We start from the raw sequence: 19,733 nt of genomic DNA, 5'->3' as shown, positions 1-19,733 counted from the left end.
TCAAAAAAAAAAAAAAAAGTTTCTTTTAAGGAAATAGCTGGACTGGTAAATGATAGTTTATTATTTTTGTTATATTTACTGTCCTAATTTGGCAAAACTAAATGTTTGCAATTCTTCAATGTTCCTCCATTTTTTTCTGAAGTTTCACCTCCCAGGAAAAGTCTCCAAACTGGAAACTCTCATTCTCAGGATAGGTGAGCGGTGACTTTTTGCTTCTTTTTGTTTAAGGGGGAATGAATAGAATCTCACGTAAATACCAAAGACTGCAGCTCCGAGTATTCGAGTACAAACATAAAACCAAGGTGTATCAAAATGGGGGATTGCAAAGTGGCAACTGGTAAGGGAGTGGTCTTTCTCCCCTACCTGTCAGGAGGGAGCTGGGACCTCTTGGTGGTACTTTGAGAAGAAGACAGTGTCTCTGAGTAATATTTGCATGTCTCATAAATCCACTGAAACTTGGAATTCCACGGATGGCAATCTTAGGTTGTCCGGGAGAGAACTCTGCCTCTCAGACGATGTCAATTTATTTAGCCTAGTCTGCGAATGGGCAAGGGATGGGAGTGGGATGGCCCAGCTGACCGCCTCCTGGTTCCCAGGAAGCCCTGGCTCCAGTGGAGAGATTCAGAGGACAGGAGGATTCTTTCCTTCCAGGGAAACCCCTGGAATTTTTTCATGGGGGAAGCTTGCTTTTGATGCCCTTCTAGGGTGCATTCTGACAGTGTGTGTGCCCAGGTCCCAGCAAAAGATTTGGGACCATCTGAAACTTGCTGCCCCCTATGTCCCAAACACCTTGGTACACACAGTGCCTGGAGCCTGGGTGCAGCACACAGAGCTCGGGCCTGGGAGCTCACTCTCCACCAGGAGAAGGTATTTGGTGCAACCCCAGTGCAGGGGCCTCGGGCACAGGCTGGCACCTTCTGGTGAGCTGTTCTTGCTTCATCAGACCAGTTCCACCTCCACCCAGTACCCCAGGCCCTTGAGGTTCTGACCACAGGGCCATTATTGAACTGTTTCTCCTGCCTTTCCAGCAGGGACAGGTGCAGAGGACTTCAAGAAACACTGATTGCAGGGGTCTGGCGGGAGTGACATTGGTGCTGTCACTCCAGAAAGCTGTTTAGCAAGAGGTGTCAGTCACTTCAAAAATGTTCACTCCCTATGACCTGGCACTACCACGCATGCAAATCCTTTTAAGAAATCTCCCAGCCGGGTGCAATGGCTCATGCCTGTAATTCCAGCACTTTGGGAGGCCGAGGCAGGCGGATCACTTGAGGTCAGGAGTTCAAGACCTGGCCAACATGGTGAAATCCCGTCTCTACTAAAAATTCAAAAACTAGCGGGGCGTGGCGGTAGATGCCTGTAGTCCCAGGTACTTGGGAGGTTGAGGCAGGAGAATGGCTTGAGCCAGGGAGATGAAGGTTGCAGTGAGCTGAGATCGCGTCACTCAACTCCAGCCTGGGCGACAGAGCAACACTCTGTCTCAAAAAAAAAAAAAAAAAAAAAAAAGGGAAAGAAAAAGAGAAAGAAATCTCCCAATGCAGATAAAGCCCCAGGCAAATATTCACCCACACTTATCTACAATAGCGAAAATGGAAGCAAATTAAAATATCGAGTGATAAAGAATTGGTTAAATAAACTGAGACACACTGATAGGATGGAATACGCAGCTGATGAACATTTTATTTATAAAAAGTTCTGTAAAACACAGAGAAGTGCTGGAATAAAGTGATGGAACAATAAAGTGGAAAAGGCAGGATACAAAGTTGTATATACAAGATAATTGCTCTGTAAAAAGAACACCAGCAAATTATGTGGAGAAGAAAAGAGTGGAAGGAAATACAACAAAATGAAATAATGATAGTCTCTGGTGAGACAATGGGTGACATGTTTTCTTCCTTTTCTTTTTCCTCTCCATCTTTGCAAGTTTTGCATACCGAACAACTCTTAATTTCACTTTTTAAAGAAATAAGGCCAGGCGCGGTGGCTCACGCCTGTAATCCCAGTAATTTGAGAGACTGAAGCAGGAGGATCATATGAGGTCAGGAGTTCGAGACCAGCCTGGCCAACATGGTGAAACCCTGTCTCTACTAAAAATACAAAAATTAGCCAGGTGTGGTGGTGCGTGCCTGTAATCCCAGCTACTCGGGAGGCTGAGGCAGGAGAATCGCTTGGACGTGGGAGGCGGAGGTTGCAGATCGTGCCACTGCACTCCAGCCTGGGTGGCAGAGCGAGATTCTGTCTTAAAAAACAATAATAATAGAAAAAGAAAAAAAAAACAGTAGTTGTGCTACTTTACCCCTACTCCCTGACCCCTCCTCCAGGGGGCTGGACTCGGAGTCACCTTCAGGTATCCGCCCTGTTCCTACTCTCCTCCGTATTAGACACCCACATGCACTCTGGTTTCCTACTCTTCTCTCTAGCCACCAGAGCCCATAGGCAAGTAGCCCTTTCTAGACAAGGAAGGAGCCAAGGTTTTCTTCATCATTTTTCCAAAGGCAAGAAGGCATGGCCAGGGAGGGTGAATGGAAAGCAACCACTCTCTACTGGTCCTGGGCTTATCCCTGCAATGTGCACCTGACCTGATCCAGGCTTGGACTTAGGCAGGCCTCAGGGGAGTGCCCAGCTGGGTCATGGTGTCACGGACAGAGCAGATCTTATGGGGGCAGGTGGGAGACGTCACAGCCCAAATGCAGACTCTAAGCTGGAGGGGTCTGAGCGTTCATCAGGCCCGCTGGTCCTCAAACTCAAGTGCGACAGTCACTGGGCATTGTTAGAAATTCAGAGTCCTGCACCAAGTCCCACAGATGGTTTTGGTGGGTCTTGGTTGGCCCAGGAATCACATTTTTCACAGGCTTCCTGAAGGGCTGGGATGCAGGGGGTTCAAAGAGGAGCCAGAATCCCAGTCTCACCCCAGCATGCTCCTCGTCATCACCAGCTGATGCAGGAGACCGTGGGACTGAGTCTGAGGACGCCAGGGAGGGAGGACAAGGTGGGGTCTGGAGCGGGAGGAAGGCAGGTCCGACACTGGGCATGAGGCCCAGGAGAGTTTGTGGCAGATAGAAACTCAGGACAGATCCACTGAGCCTTGCCTGGCCCTGCTGAGGGTCAGCAGCCTGGTGCCCTGCCTAGGGATGTGAACCTATCAGGGATGTCCCAGTCTCCAGCTGGAAGGGCAAGGCCACCGCTCTGGGCTTCGGGGCTGACAAACACTTCTAGGTCAGGCTGGAGCATGCAGGAGGAGAGCCTGGGGAGGGTTGGGAGAGCCTGGAGTCCAGGCAGCTGGACTCTGAGGCTGAGGTGGAAAGCTTTCGCGAATCAGTGCTGATCCAGCCAGCCACACTGCTTCACGGCTGGCCTGGCCAGGAGGGCCTCCTGCCCTACACTGAGACAAACTTCGAGAAACCCAGCTCCTCCTCAGATATGTGGAGGGGAGGCATCGAGATCACGTCCCCCTCGGGGGCCTGGGAAGGGGCTTCCTCTTCCTCTGTAGTCTGTAAAGACAACAGTGGGGTTTGGAGAGCAGAACCCAAATGAAGGGGTAGGGGGTGTGAGGAGTGGTCCCCAGGTAGCTGCTGTGTCCACCCAGCCTTTTCCACAAATTCCAGCCCTCCATCCACCTGCAGGGGCACACGACCTAACAACTTCTCCTCCCCAGAACTCCCAGGCTTTGATTCATGGCCTCTCATGACCCCAATCCATCCCTCCCCCGGGGTGCCCTCAAGGCTCCAGGCTGGGTTCTGGCACAGTTGTGGCCTCCTGCCAGCCCACAGGACTGTCAGCTGTGACTCCCAACAAGCTATTCAGGAATTTTCTGGACCGGAAAAAAGAGGATGTGAGGTCAAAAGCCCTGGCTTCCCTGGTGAAATGGGCTAGGGCTGTGGCTGTGATGGGGAAGGTGGGCGAATGCGGGGGTGTGGGGTTTGGGGAGCAGATGCTGAGGAAAAGGCCTTCTTCCACTTCCTCCAGTTGTCAGAGTGGAGGCAGGCAAGGTGGCTCTGCAGCCCCTCCCTTCCCAGGGCCCTTCTGTCCATACCTGGCTTAGATACTGGATCTGTGTGTGGAGGCCGGGAGAGGGCTCAGGGATGGTGAGAGGCCCCATGGACCCTGCAATGTTGATCACGGCGTCCTCTGTGTCCCGGCCATTCCCCAGTGGCTGTAACAGAGACTTGGTCAGAACAGCCTGTTCTTGGCAGCAGGGATGGTCTACGAGCCCAGCCAAGCCCAAGCAAGGGGAGGGAAACGTGGGAGGGGTGGGCAAGGCAGGGAGGTGCTGGGAGGGGAGAATATTAAGCTCCTTCGTGCCTCTGCCACTTCCTTCCTTCCTGCCTTGTCCAAAGAAGGACGAGCTGTCTCACCTCTCTGAAGCTCAGTTTCCTCAGCTGTAAAACTAGGTAAGAATTTGTCCTTTGGGATTATAATATTCATAATAGCATCCTACCACTCAACCAGTGAGAACTTCTGGAATGACTGATTTGTTTTCATTATTTTCTATCCTTTAAAGCAGAAAGATCATGCAAGCTGCAGGTTCTTTGTAACAGGCCAGGAGAAAGCAAAGTTGAACATGCCAAAGATGCATTGAATAACAAGGGGCACATGAGATAATGGGTCTGAGCAATCCATTATCTATCAGATGAGGAGACCACGGCCCAGGGAAGAGAGAGGTAGTCCAAGATCAGTGGGGAGGCCCATATTCTGACCCGGGCCTGGCTGTTCCCATGGGTCCTCAGATCAGGAACGCCAGGCCCATCCATCTCGGGCCTTGCCCTAGCAGGTGGGCAGAGCAGAGGCTGGAGCCAGCCAAGGTCCCCAGCCAAGACTCCCAAGGCCACAGGCTGCCCTGAGGTTTCCTGGACAGTGAATCCCATGGTCAAATGGGCACTGATGCTAGAGAAAGAAGCTCCCATTTTTGGGGCATCTATGGGGTATGTCATCTCACTCTTTTCTATTTACAACCATGTGAGCTATGGCAATAGCGGCTCAGAAAGGTAATGCAACCTGCTTGACATCACACAGCTGGCAAATGGCTGAGCTGGGACTCATACCGGAGACTGTCTGACTGCAGACCCAAGCTCTTTCCCTATACCCTGCTGCCATCCTGGCAGGGTGTGTGACACATTTCTCTTGGGCTTGGTGTTGGTGGTATACTAACCAGGCCCCAGCTTCACTCAATACCTAGCTTCTGGGGATGGGGGCAGAGGTAGATGTTTGAGCCATCTCTTGTTAGAAATGTCTAGATGAAGGCTGGGTGTGGTGGCTCTCGCCTGTAATCCCAACACTTTAGGAGGCTGAGGCTGGAGGACTGCTTGAGCCCAGCAATTTGAGACCAACCTGGGCAACATAGTGAGACCCTGTTTCTCTAAAACTTTAAAATAAAAAGATAAAAATATACTAAAGACACTCTGGGAGGCCAAGGCGGGCAGATCATGAGGTCAGGAGATTGAGACCAACCTGGCTAACACAGTGAAACCCCGTCTCTACTAAAAAATACAAAAAATTAGCTGGGCTTACTGGCGGGCGCCTGTAGTCCCAGCTACTCAGGAGGCTGAGGCAGGAGAATGGCGTGAACATGGGAGGCAGAGCTTGCAGTGAGCCGAGATCACGCCACTGCACTCCAGCCTGGGCGACAGAGCAAGACTCTGTCTCAAAAACAGAAAACAAAAAACAAACAAACAAAAACTAAAGAAAAGAAAGAAACACAGGATGACATCTTCAGCCTTCTGGAGACAAGGATTAGAGCTGAGTTCCTTGGGGGAAATGTGGGTGGTGATGGGGGCACTGGGAGGGGTAAGGCAACTCCCAAATGCTGCCACTCAGGGCTCTTGTCCCTCCTAGCCCTGCCCATGGTGAAGACAGAGGGGGCCTTGGTGCAGGGCAGACCTGGGGCTACTCCAGAGGACTCCTGACATCACACCCATGAGTCCATATTTACAGCTTTGCAGTCTGGTTATAACCCAGCCACTGCTGACCCTGGACCACCAGCAGCTACAGAAGTGTCACCTGTTCCTGGGTGACCGAGTTTGAGGAAAGAGCCTCTCAGTGCAGAGGCCAAACCACACACAGTAGTAGGCAGCAGCCAGGCCCACTACTGTAAGTCTGGTGTGATTCCATCTCTCCCCTGTCCCTCTGCCTCCACTGTGGACGATCGACCCTGTTCCAGCAAGCACAGAGGCATTTTCTGGGTTGCTAAATATGCAAGATATATATCAGAGCCCCTGTTTCTAGGTACTAGTAATAAACGTAGTAAAGAAAGAGGGAAGTCTTGGGAAGCCGGGTTGAGTTCTGATGGGAGCTTAGCAGGCTATTCATTTCCAGGAGCGAGGGTCTGCAGCTGTCCCAGGGTCTTTCTCCTGAGTCTGGGGGAGGAATCTTGGGTTGTGAGCTTGGCTCCATTCCTCAAACCCCTTGTACTTCAGTGCAGCAGGGTGGAGGACACAGAGGGCTCTGCAGCTGGCCCCATAGACCTGTCAGTTTCCCCAGTTCTGCCTCTTTCAGGCTGGGTCACTGTGGGCAAGTTCCCTTTTCTCTCTGAGCCTGTATTTCTTTTCTTTCTTTTTTTTGTGACTTAGTTTTTATTTCATAATCATAAACTTAACTCTGCAATCCAGCTAGGCATGGGAGAGAACAAGGAAAACATGGAACCCAAAGGGAACTGCAGCGAGAGCACAAAGATTCTAGGATACTGCGAGCAAATGGGGTGGAGGGGTGCTCTCCTGAGCTACAGAAGGAATGGTCTGGTGGTTAAGATAAAACACAAGTCAAACTTATTCGAGTTGTCCACAGTCAGCAATGGTGATCTTCTTGCTGGTCTTGCCATTCCTGGACCCAAAGCGCTCCATGGCCTCCACAATATTCATGCCTTCTTTCACTCTGCCAAAGACCACATGCTTGCCATCCAACCACTCAGTCTTGGCAGTGCAGATGAAAAACTGGGAACCATTTGTGTTGGGTCCAGCATTTGCCATGGACAAGATGCCAGGACCTGTATGCTTTAGGATGAAGTTCTCATCTTCAAATTTCTCCCCATAGATGGACTTGCCACCAGTGCCATTATGGCGTGTGAAGTCACCACCCTGACACATAAACCCTGGAATAATTCTGTGAAAGCAGGAACCCTTATAACCAAATCCTTTCTCTCCAGTGCTCAGAGCACGAAAATTTTCTGCTGTCTTTGGAACCTTGTCTGCAAACAGCTCGAAGGAGACGCGGCCCAAGGGCTCGCCGTCGACAGCAATGTCGAAGAACACGGTAGGGTTGACCATGGCTAGTAGTACAGGACTTTCCTCGGCGGCAGCGTCTGCAAAGCCGAGCCTGTATTTCTTCATCTGCAAAATGAGGGGGATAATAATCTACCTCGTGTGGGAATGATGAGGATTCAATGGCATAAAGCCCCTGACATGAATGGATGGATGGCAATCCTTCTAGCAAGATCTCTTTGGGAAAGAAAATGCTGGTCTGACCCCTAACACTTCCCTCAGGGTTTTCACACCCCTGTGAGGTTCTCTCAGAGTATGAGTAATGCATCCCCCTCCCTCTTTGACCTGAATGTGGGCAAAGAAAACCCCAAAGCCCTTCAATTCCATCTCCAGACTCTGCTAAAACTTATGGAGAAGCCACAAGGGAAATAATCAAGAAAAAGCAGAAGCTCCCACCTGATCGTATTTACAAGGTTCTTGCCTCTGACCCTCTTGGGAGGCCCTGTTCCATCTTTCCCTCAACAAGGGGCTGCCCCTAGAGACCCTCTACCTGCTGGCCCTGTGCCCCTTCCTGTCCCCTCCCTCTTCAGCAGAGCCAGGGTCAGGTGCCTCAGGCAGGAAAAAGCCCAAAGCAGCCCTTCCCAGGGTTGCCAGAAGGCAGTAGCATGGGGGCTGTGGCTGGTACAGGTGCTCTCAGCATCCTTGGACCCCAACCCCTCTTCTGGAGTTAGGTGGGGTGAGACCCAGGCCCCAGGCCACAGAGCCAGGAGGCCGGACGTGGAGGCGGCCAGTGGCACCCACCATCCGTCCATCCGTGTGTCTCCATGACTTTTCCCTTACTCCCCTCCGCTACCTTTGGCCCTGTTGAGCTTCCTGACACAGCAACAGCTGCTTCCTAAGCCACAGCCCAAAGTCCCATTTCCACCCCAGACCATCCTTGGGGGATCAGGCCTGAGTCTTTTGTCCTCACTGGCGCCAGGAAAGAAGGCAGTGGTAGCCCTGCTTTCCTGCCCTTGTGTTTAAAGGAATGGAGTGGAGGCATCTCAGTAAACAGCGGAGGGAGGAGGGGCCAGAGGCTTCTGTTTCCTGAAGTGCAATGCTGCAGCCCCCTCCATTGGAGGGCTGGCCTCGGAGGGCACAGTCTCTTGCAGCAGTAGCCTTGGGGCAGGTTCCCTGCTCCAGATAATGGGCACAGGGACCCTTATTCTCTTGCCCCTGGTCCCCAGAGCACCACCCTCAGCCATGGGTCCTAGGACAGCCATGTCACCTTGGTCTCAGAGCCAAGGAAGGCTCAGAGAAAACATCAGGGAGTTCTGGAAAGAGAAGAGCAGGGAGTCAAGAAATCTGGGTCCTGTTTTCTATTTGGGCCACCACCTGCTGTGTGACCATGGGCAAGACCTTTACCCTCTCTGGGCCTCAGTTTCATCTTTTGTAAAAGCACACTAGAGTCTATAGCACTGCCAGAGTCCCTGGACCACACCCCTGGAGGGTTCAGCGGGGGCTGGGGCCCTGGAGAGTGCATCTCTAACAGCTCCCTGACCCCTGGACATTCTGAAAGGGGATTTGCTTTAATCTGAGAGAAAGGTTGGGCTAGAGATCTCAAAGGCTTCCTCTGGATCTAGCTCCGATGTTCTGTAATTATAAAAGGAGGCACGGAAAGAAGGCGCCTGGAGAAGATGCTCACATGGCTCCTGGTGCCCACCCTGCCTGGCACCTGGCGGGAAATCAGGTTCCCACCTGTGAGTCCCCCACGGGCACTCTGTCTGGCTCACACCCTGAAGGACTGGTCTTGGGGCTCACAGAGGTTCCTCCAAGGTGGGGAGCAAGTGCTGCCTCCAGGTCAGGCATGCAGGCCCAGGTAGGAAGTTACAGAAGCAGAGCCCAGAAATCTTGACTTGCAGCCCCAAGGGGATCTGAGCTTGGGCTTCCCTACGCCTCTGTCCTTACCAAGTGTGAGAGGTAGACCTTCTCGTTCCTCTGTGTCTCCATGTCCTGTCGAGCTGAAAGAGATGTAGAAGCAGGAGCTCCTTGAAGCCAGGTGTAGCCGGGAATGGCCTGGAGCTCGGCCCAGAAAGGCGTACTGGCCCCCTTGCATAAGGGAGCAGGGGCCTCCCAGAGGCAGGAGGCAGCCAGATGGGCCGAAGAGCCCCTTCCAGCTCAGCCCCTTGGGAATGACCCAGTCTTCTGAGATCAGTGCATGGAGATGATCTCATGAGGGTCAGAAACTGGCTGGGAAAATAAATCTGTGTGCTAAGGTCACTGCTACTTAAGCCTTAGTGTGCACATAGGACACCCTGGACATTTTCATACAGTGCAGAGTCTAATTCAGTAGGCTGAGGTGAGAGTCCCAGGGTCTGTATTTCTAACAGGCTACCAAGGGTTGCCACCGCTGCTAGCTGGCAATCAAAGTTTGGGAGGCAAGGTGCTAAGTGGCTCTGAGGTTGTGACCAGGAATGCTCCCACCCTGGATTCCCCAGAGGGGACCTGGACAAAGCCCACATTTCCTCCTAGGAGCCACATGGAAGAGACAGAAAGTGGGCCCAGGATTCCCCCATGGCCACCTCCACGGGGACGACATTGTGATTATCTTCCTGGCTTCACCACTTCCTAGCTATGCAAACAAAGGGCAAGCTGCTTAACCACTCTGTGCCTCAGTTTTTCCCTCTGGAAAATGGGTGTACTCCACAGTGTGGAGGAGATTAAGGGGATAAGCAAGATAAGCTGGGGATAGTGCCTGGCACATGGTAGCTCTTATTACTGAGATTTTGGTGAATCCTTTTAGTCTTTGCCATCCAGCACAGCAGCCAGAAGCCACACATGGCCATCAGGCACTGAAATGTGACTATTTTACATTAGACTGGGTTTTGATGGCTCAATATGAAAAACATGAAAGTAGAATATGTATCATTGATATTTTCATATTGATTCCGTATCAAAATGAGAATGTTTTGGACATATTGGGTTAAATAAAGTACATTATTAAAATCAACTTCACTAGATTGGGCGTAGTGGCTCATGCCTGTAGTTCTAGTTACCCGGGAGGCTGAGGCAGGAGGATCGCTTGAGCCCTGGAGTTCAAGGCTGCAGTGAGCCATGATCACACCACTGCACTCCAGCCTGGGCGACAGAGTGTGACCCTATCTCTAAAAAAATAAGTAATTAAAATAAAATAAAATACACTTAACTGCACTCATTTCTTTTTACTCTTTTTCATGTGGCTATTCAAAAGTTGTAAATGACATTTGTGACTTGTATTCTATTTCTGTTTGATGTATATCTGTGATTTGAGATAAATGAGGCTTAGGGCAGTTAGATGACTTGCCTGAGCTCACACAGCTGAAAAGTGGCAGAGCTGGGATTTGAGCCCCAGCCTATGGAAGGGACTGAGCAGCTCTAGAGACCCAGTGGCAGGAGTGGGGTTACAATGTCTGTCCTGCTCAAGTTCAAGTGCTTGGTCCTGCATTGCCCCTGGCAGTTGGTTCCCACACAAGGAGCTGGCCATGAATTCCCTGGGATCAACAGGTAGAGAAGTGTTTGATCAGTTCGGACAGGCAAGAAGCTGAGAACCCTTCATTCTCCCATTTCCCCTTGTGAATTGCTTTCCTAATGTTGATTATCTCGTGGCTCCTTCAGAAGGGAGGCCACAGCTCCTGATGCTCACATTTCAGACAGACACGCTGAGACCCACAGGGTCTTTCCGGGGCTAGATGGGGACCTGCAGGTCTCAGCGAGGTCCCTGGTCCAGTGAGCCTCCCACCTTCCTGCCACCCACCTTTGCTCACCTTCCTTTCTCCACAGGAGCAGGTGGCTGCTGAAGGCGATCAGGCCTGCGGCTGACAGAAGGCTCAGCAGCACCAGGACTGGGGCCAGTATGCGGACCATTGGGATGGACACCCTGGAGATGAGACACAAGGAGCCTAGTGGCTGTTACCAGATAAGCCAGAGTCTATGTCCTTTGGGGGTCCCAAGTACAGGCTGAGAAAGCCAATCCCTAGTGTGGAATTCAATTCAATGCAGCAAAGACTTGTGGGGGGTGTGGTGCGGGAGGGCGATATTTAGTGCTATTGGCTCTTGACAATCATTATTTAATTAGTGCAGACCCTGAAGCCAGGCTGTCTGGATTCAAACTCTAGCTCCACCACCTTCCTATACCTTGGGTAAGTGACTGAACCGCCCAGGGTGTCAATTTCCTCCTTTGTAAAATGGCTGTGGTGAGGATCAAATGGGTCAGGATGTGAAAAGCACATAGTTCAGTGCCAGACACATGCCAGGTACCATGTCAGTGTTAGTTGTTAAATTCCACAATCCCTGTGTAACTAGGTAGGAGTGGCTCAATTTCACACTGGAGAAACTGACACCTGAAGCAATGAGCGACTTGCCAGGTCACGCAGTGGTGTGCGGGGAAGTTCTCAGTGGCCTTTATCTGGGCTGGTGTCACTGGCACAGGCAAGTGGGGCATCCTGGCATTCTTACTGTGAGTCAAGCCATGTCCTTTATCTCTCCCAAGGAGATCAGAGGGCACTAGGGACCACGATGTCCCATCAGCCCTGTCTGGCGTGGGAGGGATCCCTGCTCGCGTTGCCAACCCCAGGATTCACTTTCAGCAGGATCTGAACCTGCCAGCAGCTGCCTGGATGTCGGTAGCCAAGTGCATTTACAACCCCCAAGAACCAATCCTTCAGGCTGGGACTCCAGTTGTAAGGAAAAAAATTGTTTTGTTTTGGATTCTGAGTTTTCATGCTTGGCACAGGGCTTAGTGCAAAGTATATAGGCAAAAGCCCCCGAACTGGGGGGGCCATCCCTGAGGCTGGGGCAGGGAGAGAGGTGGGGACTGCGACCCTGGTGGACCCTTCGCCTTGGACAGGCAGCAGAGCTGCTGGCTCCTATAGTGCAAGCTGTCTACTGCTCAAGGGTCCCTGTGAGGGACCCTCTGTGCTGCAGGCTGTGGCCATGACACGAGGATGTGTCTGCTTAGAGGAAAGACCACTGGGTTCCTATTTGCTCAAAGTCAGCTTATGGTTTAGTGATGGCCTGAAAGGTGATGTTGGTCACCTGGGGCTCACCTGGGCTTAGAGCTGCTGCTGCTGAGAGCTGGACTGGCATCCTCTGCTGAGGTGGAGTCCAGCTGCTTCGGGGGGCGGGAGCTCCCTGCAGGAGGAGAGGTCGCTGCATGAGGAGAGGTTGCTGCGTACTGAGAAGTTCTTTCGTGCCCGTACCGGGAAGTCCCTGGGAATGGAGTGGCCTCAGCCCCTGTCTTCCCCTGCTTGGCTGTGGTTCCTGCTGGGTAGAGCCCAGGAGAAGCTACAAGTCCAAAGGCAATGCCTCAGCATCCTTCCTGACCCTTGCATCCCAGCATCCCAGACCTCTGACCCTTGACCCCTGAACCCTAGCCTCTCTGGGACCCATTTCTCAGAACATCCCCAGCTAAAGGATACCCCAGTAAGCAAACAGATGTAGATGAAGCCATTCTGAGGAAGCAGACCGTAGATCAGACACACCCCACAGCTGTGTGTGATGTTCGGTCTCTTTCTGTGCCCACAGCCTGTTCCCTCTGTGGGGAGGTATAAGCACTCCCCTTCCTCGCTTCCATGACCCTTTCCAGTGACCATTCAGTGGCCACTTTCCTGCCCTCCCTCTACAGTCACAGTCAATTGTCACCTCCTTCCTCGCCAGAAGGGCAGGTCCTCCCCTCACCACCATGTGCCCCCTCCCCACCACCCGTGCCTCAGTAAGGCCTTGACTTCCTTCTGCAGCCATGAGACCAAGAAGGGCAGGGTGGCAGGGATGAGTCCAGAGGTCAGGGCCCAACGCCCGGCCTTTCTGGCTTGCCCCCAAGACTCTGGATGGCACAGACAGAACACGAGCTTTGGGGTCAGGCTGTGACCACTCCCAGGCTCTGGCGCTTCCTGTGTGACCCTAAGCGAGTGACCTAACCCTGCTGAGCCTGTACTTCCACAGCTGGACAACCCAGTTCCCAGGCTTGTGGGGACACCTAAGTGGTCATAAAGTATTGTGTCTGGTACCAGGCAGGCACTCACTGGCTGCTTCTGTAAGAAGGGTGGCAAGGGATGGGGCGGAATCGCCATTCACTCACTCAATCCTGGGGGCTGGGTTTGCTGAGTTTTTGCCTTGGGCTGCAGGCGTGTTGTAGCCAGAAGCTGGAAGGTGGGAGAAGGGGAGGGAGGACAGCAGGGTCCTAGAGGAAAGGGAGAGGCTGCTCTCAGGGGCGGCACCGCTCTGAACCCCTTTTCCTTCCTTGGGAGGAGCTGGCAGCTTTCCTACCCCCAACCTCAGCACAGAGCACTGCTGTCTTTCGCCTCGGCCAACCAGGAGCCACGTGGCGGGTTCCAGCAGATCCCTGGTCTTCTCCTTCTGCAGCCCCCTGGCCTCTCGCCTAGCTCAGACCCTCAGTTTCCCCTGTCCCCAGCTGCCTCTCAGCCTGCTTCTTCCCTGCCACCCTTCACATTATGCCAGTTTTGTCTCAAAAGTCTGTGTTGGATCCCATCCCTCTCTGCCTTAGAACAGTGAGTGGCTCTCCATTGCCTATAAGCCGAAGTTCAAACTTTTTTTTTTTTTTTTTTTGAGACAGAGTCTCGCTCCGTCGCCCAGGCTGGAGTGCAGTAGCGGGATCTCAGCTCACTGCAAGCTCCGCCTCCTGGGCTCACGCCATTCTCCTGCCTCAGTCTCCCAAGTAGCTGGGACGACAGGCGCCCGCCGCCACGCCCAGCTAATTTTTTGTATTTTTAGTAGAGATGGGGTTTCACCGTGTTAGCCAGGATGGTGTCGATCTCCTGACCTGGTGATCTGCCCGAATCGGCCTCCCAAAGTGCTGAGATTACAGGTGTGAGCCGAAGTTCCAACTTTTTAGTATGCCTTTTGAGGCCTCTTAAACTCAGGCTTCAGGCTGGGCGTGGCAGCTCACACTTGGGCAATAAGAACAAAATTTTGTCTCCAAAAAAAAGAGAAAAAAAAGCAAAGAACAAAACTCAGGCTTTGAACCACCTTGTCAACCTCGCCTCTTTCCCTGTTCAGTGCTCCAGCCATAGAGTTGTCCTCTATTCCCGACTAAGCCAGCCTCCCGCCCACCTCCGTGCCTTGGACATGCTGTTCCTCTGTGTACAATGGCTTTCGTTTCCATCTCTGCCTGAAGCACTTCTTTCTGTCCTTCTGCACAAGCTCAAGGTCAACTCCTCTGAAATGTCTTCCCCAGAAGCAGCGAATCTTTTTTCCTTTGTGCACTCACAGTCCCCTGTGCATGCCTCCAGTGGTGCTAATGCTCACTTACACTGCAATTTCTTGTGTACGGGGTCTCCCTGCTAGGCTGAGACTCCTTAAGGGCAAAATGCCTATCCTCTGTGCCCAGCACAGTGGGCAGAAGCCTGATACAACCAACCCCCCAGGAGCTACTCCGGTCCCCACTTCCCCAAGTCTGTCTGTCACCTCCCCAGTCCTTGCTGACTGTGTGCCATCCTGGACTCTCCCTCTTTGTCCACCACCTTCTCTTCTTCAGATTGAGTATCCCCTATCCAAAATGCTTGGGAGCCAGAAGTGTTTCAGATTTCGGAATATTTGCATTATATCTGCTGATTCAGCATCCCTAATCTGGAAATCTGAAATCCAAAATGCCCCAGTGAGCATTTCCTTTGTGTGTGTGATGCTGGCACACAAAAAGTTTCGGACTTTGGAGTATTTTGCATTTTTGGATTAGGGATACTCAATATGTAACACTAGGTCAGTTTATTCTTGGATTTTTCTAAGTAGATAATAAAATCTTTTGCAAATGCAGAGGATTTATCTTTTCCTTTCCAACATTTATACTACTTCCTTTTTTTTTGAGACTAAGTCTTGCTGTCTACCAGCGAGTGCAGTGGCATGATCTCGGCTCACTGCAACCTCCGCCTCCCGGGTTCAAGCAATTCTCCGCCTCAGCCTCCTGAGTAGCTGGGATGACAGGCGCCTGCCACTATACCTGGCTAAGTTTTGTATTTTTAGTAGAGACGGGGTTTCACCATTTTGGCCAGGCTGGTCTTGAACTCTTGATCTCATGATCCACCCACCTTGATCTCCCAAAGTGTTGGGATTACAGGCGTGAGCCACCACATCTGGCCTTATACTTCTTAATCTTGCATATTTCATTGCCTAGGGTCTTCAGACAAAGATGAATAAAAGAAAATGATAGTAGGCTGGTCAGGTGCAGTGGCTCATACCAGCAATCTCACTACTTTGAGAGGCCGAGGTGGGCAGATGGCTTGAGTCCAGGAGTTTGAGACCAGACAGGCCAATATGGCAAAACCACATCTTAAAAAAAACAAAAAACAAAATGTAGCTAGGCACAGTGGCTTGTGCCTGTGGCCCCAGCTACTCTGGAGGCTGAGGTGGGAGGATTACTTGAGCCTGGGAGGCAGAGGTTGTAATGAGCCAAGATTGTGTCACTGCACTCCAGTCTGGATGACAGAGTGAGACTCCATTTCAGAAAAATGAATGAATGAATGAATGAATGAAAAATAAATAAATAAAAAGAAAAGAAATGATAGTGGGTACATCTGTCTTTTTCTGACTTTCTTAGAAATTCTTCCCATGGTTCACCATATTCAATGGTGTGCTGGAGATGGCTCGCACTGGCTCACAAGAGCTCATTGTCAACTTTTCAGGAATTGGTGAGACCGTTAAACTGTCGATGGCTGAAAATTGGCCATGGGAATTGGACCACAGAAATGGACACCACAGAAATTGGAAAACACCACAAAATGAGAGCATCAGCATCCCCAGCCTGCTCAACATTTACCAGCACACCACTGTCGTGAGTCTTCTTCATTTTCAATATCCCAACTGCCATCAGAGAGAGGCCAACAAAGTCTGATACAGGAGGATAATATAGCAATACACATATCATACGCAAATAAAGAATTACAAATGAGGGTAAGTCTAAAACACAGGTGAACTTGCTCATAACTTGCAGAAATGACATATGAACACTGATAAGAATTGGAAGAGATAAGAGAATCTTGTAAATAATGAAGAACAGATTCAACGTAGTTTGATGCTACCGCTTTTCGGCAAGTTTACTTTTATTTCCCCAAATTAAAGATCCATGGATAAGGGAATAAAAAAAAATTAGGGGATATGGTGGTAGGGATGGGCCTGGGATTGGGATAGGTCCCAGCTATGGGGCTAGAAGAGGAATAAAGCAGACATCAAAGCTGGAAATGACTTGTGTTTTAATCCTGGTTCCACCACTTCCTGCTGTGAGATCTTGGGCAAATCACTTAGTCTCTTGGACTCTCAGTCCCTCATCTGTGAAATGGGGATACAAAGACATACTTCGCCCTCACTGGCCAGCAGACCAAGGCTCCCACTCCCCTGGGCCCTCTCTGGCTTCTTTCTCCTTAGCTCATCAGGTCCAGGGTTCTGGGCTCCCAGAGAGGCGTTCTATCCTCTACCAGTTCCCACAGCTCCAGCCTTGGTCCCCTAGTGTCCCTGCATTTAACGGTCTCTCCTTCAGGCACACTACCCAGAGGCTGGTTCCCAGGCACTCTAGCACCTGTGGCTAGACTTCAATATCTGGGGAGGTGGAGGCCAGGAGGGCAGAGGTGAGGGCACATGCAGGGTGAGGCTAGCATGACCAGGGCTGAGGTGACGCTGTGGGCTGGGTCTGGAATGCAGCAATTGTTGGCCCAGCCTCGGGAGGCCTCAGGAATATCTCTGACACCAGGTGAGGAGTCTTCTTTATCCCCTGATATGTCTATCTTGTACCCAGCCTACGGAAATCTCCTTCCAGCACATCTGGGCAGAAAGGAAAGGCACCGAGTCCAGCCCTGGACAGATCTGGGTCCAGTCCTGCTCTGACATCTACTAGTGGTGTGACCGTGGGCAGCAAGAGTGAAAGAATGGCCAAGACTCATGCAGCTCCCTCTGTGCCCCAAGCCTTGCTCAGCGCTTGACCTGCATGATCTCCCTAAGGACTCAGTGCCCATAAGGTTTGCACCAGGATTATGCCCCACTGCCCCTCCCGCTTCCCTCTGCAGCTCCTGTCCCTAGCCTGGGAAAGGAGAGATATTTGTTACCTGGAGAGACGAACAGAGAAATCAGTAAAGACTCATCGGGGCCCCGTTTTTCGACCCCACACCAGTACTTCCCAGCGTCTTGTAGGGTGAGGTTCCACAGTGTCACAATTAGCGAGAGCTCCTGGCGGCTGTCATGGATGGACACCCTGCCCTCCGTCGTCTCCTGGCCTTCTTTTCCCGCATAGATGGTGCCAGAGCAGCGAGGGAAGAGGAGCCCACCCTTCCTGCACCAGTACTTCCGGTGGTCCCTCAGCTCTTCCCTATAGGTGCACCGCAGGGATACAGTGTCCCCTTCGAACCCACTGATTTCCTTCGGGCCCTCCAGGGCTTCATAACCTAAAATCAGAGCAGGAGTGGAGGTTGGAATAACCAGGCTCCATGTACCAAGGTCAAGGCCAGAGCTTCCATTTTAGGAGGAGGAAGGAAGGCTTTTCTCAGTCATCCCTTCTGGGGACAGCCTTGGAAGAGCCATTACTTCCTTCCTACTCTGGGCGAACTTGGGGCAGGGCTGTTGCTGTTTCCCTAACCCTGGCCCATTGAGGAATTGGGGCTGGGGGAGTGTTCTAGGTTCAGATGGAATTTGACAGTCAGATAGCCAGCAGGGTTTCTGGGTGTTTTGTTTTGTTTTGTTTTGTTTGTTTTTGAGATGGAGTCTCGCTCTGTTGCCCAGGCTGGAGTGCAGTGGCATGATGTCTGCTCACTGAAACCTCTACCTCCCGGGTTCAAGCGATTCTCCTGCCTCAGCCTCCTGAGTAGCTGGGACTACAGCCATGTGCTACCATGCCCGGGTAATTTTTTGTATTTTTAGTAGAGACAGGGTTTCACTGTGTTGGCCAGGATGGTCTTGATCTCCTGACCTCGTGATTCACCCGCCTCAGCCTCCCAAAGTTCTGGGATTACAGGCATGAGCCACCGCGTCTGGCTTTGTTTTGTTTTTATACAGGATCTCACTCTGTTGCTCAGGCTGGAGGGCACTGGTGCTCATGGCTCACTGTAGCCTTGACCTCTGGGGCTCAAGTGATCCTCCCACCTTAGCCTCCCACTAGCTAGGACTGCAGGTGTGCACCACCATGCCTGGCTAATTTGTTTGTTTGTTTGTTTGTTTGTAGAGATGGGGTCTCACCATTGCCAAATGAACAACTGACATCAGTTGTAGGATGCATCCTGATTTTAAGTGTTAGAAGGTAAAGAAAAAGAAAGCAAAAGAATTGACGAAACGTGATAATAATTCATCTCTCAGGGTTGTGGGGAGAGGCACAGCCGAGATTCAACAAATGTATGCTGAGTTTAACAGAGCAACCAGACGGGGTGTCTTGTCTGCCTCCAGGATTGGCAGAGGGTAGAAAAATTAAGATTAGAGAGGCAAAGCAACTCTCACAGCCACAATGCCATGAGGGGAAACCCACAGGTCTGAGAGAAAACCTGGCTCTAGGTTCCAGAAACTGCAAGTGGGGCCCGGCGCCGTCCCCACCTCACCCCACCCCCACCCCGCCCGGCTCCCCTAGGGTTGAGGAGGCTGAGGATAGGTGGGGTGGGCTATCAGGCAGTCAGGAGGTCCTTCCCCTGCAGACTCCAAGGGTGAGCCCCACATCCCTCCCAAGACCCCCTCCCCATCTCACCTGGGAGCACCAGGCAACCCCATAGCAGGACCAGAAGCCGCATTCTGGGCGCTGGACACCGCCGGAGCAGACGCTGGGAACTGTGAGCTCCTCTTCAGCCACGCGGGTCTTTAACTTCCTCCAGTCGCGCGAAACCAGGCCAAGGAAGCAAGGGGAGGGGCGTGAACCAGGCCCAGCCGGAGAGGCGCCTCTGCCTTCCCTTTTCTGAGCGCCCATGCGTGCCTACCCCTCGGCTCACCTCCCAGGACTGAAAACCCACACTGGCGCTTCTCCCAAACTCTTGCCCCTTCAAGGGGGCCTTAACCTGTGGTCCGTGCGCCCTAAGGGGTCTGTAAGTCGAATTCGCATGGGAAAAAGTTACATATTGACTTTCATCAACTTCTAATATTTAGCTTTTCCTCGTATTAACAGTGTACTGTTAGCAGTACCTGTAACTTTGTTACCAATTACAATCACAGACACTGGCACATCAGGTTGTAGATATCTTGAAACCTCGTGTGTACTCCTCACTGTTTAGAAAATAATGAGGCCGGGCGCGGTGGCTCAAGCCTGTAATCCCAGCACTTTGGGAGGCCGAGACGGGCGGATCACGAGGTCAGGAGATCGAGACCATCCTGGCTAACATGGTGAAACCCCGTCTCTACTAAAAATACAAAAAATTAGCCGGGCGTGGTGGCGGCGCCTGTAGTCCCAACTACTCGGGAGGCTGAGGCAGGAGAATGGCGTAGACCCGGGAGGCGGCGCTTGCAGTGAGCCGAGATCGCGCCCCTGCACTCCAGCCTGGGCGACAGAGCGAGATTCCGTCTCAAAATAAAATAAAATAAAATAAAATAAAGAAAGAAAATAATGAGTTCCGAGAC

At 51.8% G+C, this 19,733-nt stretch overlaps 1 protein-coding gene across 9 annotated transcripts; it reads right to left on the bottom strand.

Annotated features, from left to right (window-relative positions):
• Window positions 1-1,647: 1,647 nt before the first annotated feature.
• CD300LG (CD300 molecule like family member g) lies at window positions 1,648-19,409 on the bottom strand. Of its 9 annotated transcripts, XM_009190760.4 has the most exons (8): window positions 18,874-19,405; window positions 17,255-17,590; window positions 13,285-13,386; window positions 12,254-12,491; window positions 10,973-11,085; window positions 9,138-9,190; window positions 4,031-4,150; window positions 1,648-3,488 (listed from the first exon to the last, which is right to left on the bottom strand). In XM_009190760.4, the coding sequence occupies exons 1-8, from the start codon at window positions 18,914-18,916 to the stop codon at window positions 3,375-3,377; spliced, it is 1,119 nt and encodes a 372-aa protein (XP_009189024.2). In that variant the 5' UTR covers window positions 18,917-19,405; the 3' UTR covers window positions 1,648-3,374. The 9 variants fall into 9 exon arrangements, with proteins under 9 accessions (XP_009189024.2, XP_017806278.3, XP_009189020.2 ...); XM_017950789.3 differs by lacking the exons at window positions 1,648-3,488; window positions 4,031-4,150 and adding an exon at window positions 6,547-7,319 and having other exon boundaries at window positions 10,963-11,085; window positions 18,874-19,339; XM_009190756.4 differs by lacking the exons at window positions 1,648-3,488; window positions 4,031-4,150 and adding an exon at window positions 6,555-7,319 and having other exon boundaries at window positions 18,874-19,339.
• Window positions 19,410-19,733: the final 324 nt, after the last annotated feature.

The sequence above is a fragment of the Papio anubis genome, chromosome 17 (genome assembly GCF_008728515.1).
Source record: "Papio anubis isolate 15944 chromosome 17, Panubis1.0, whole genome shotgun sequence".
NCBI classification, from domain to species: Eukaryota; Metazoa; Chordata; class Mammalia; order Primates; family Cercopithecidae; genus Papio; species Papio anubis.
This window is presented reverse-complemented; position numbering and strand designations above follow the sequence as displayed.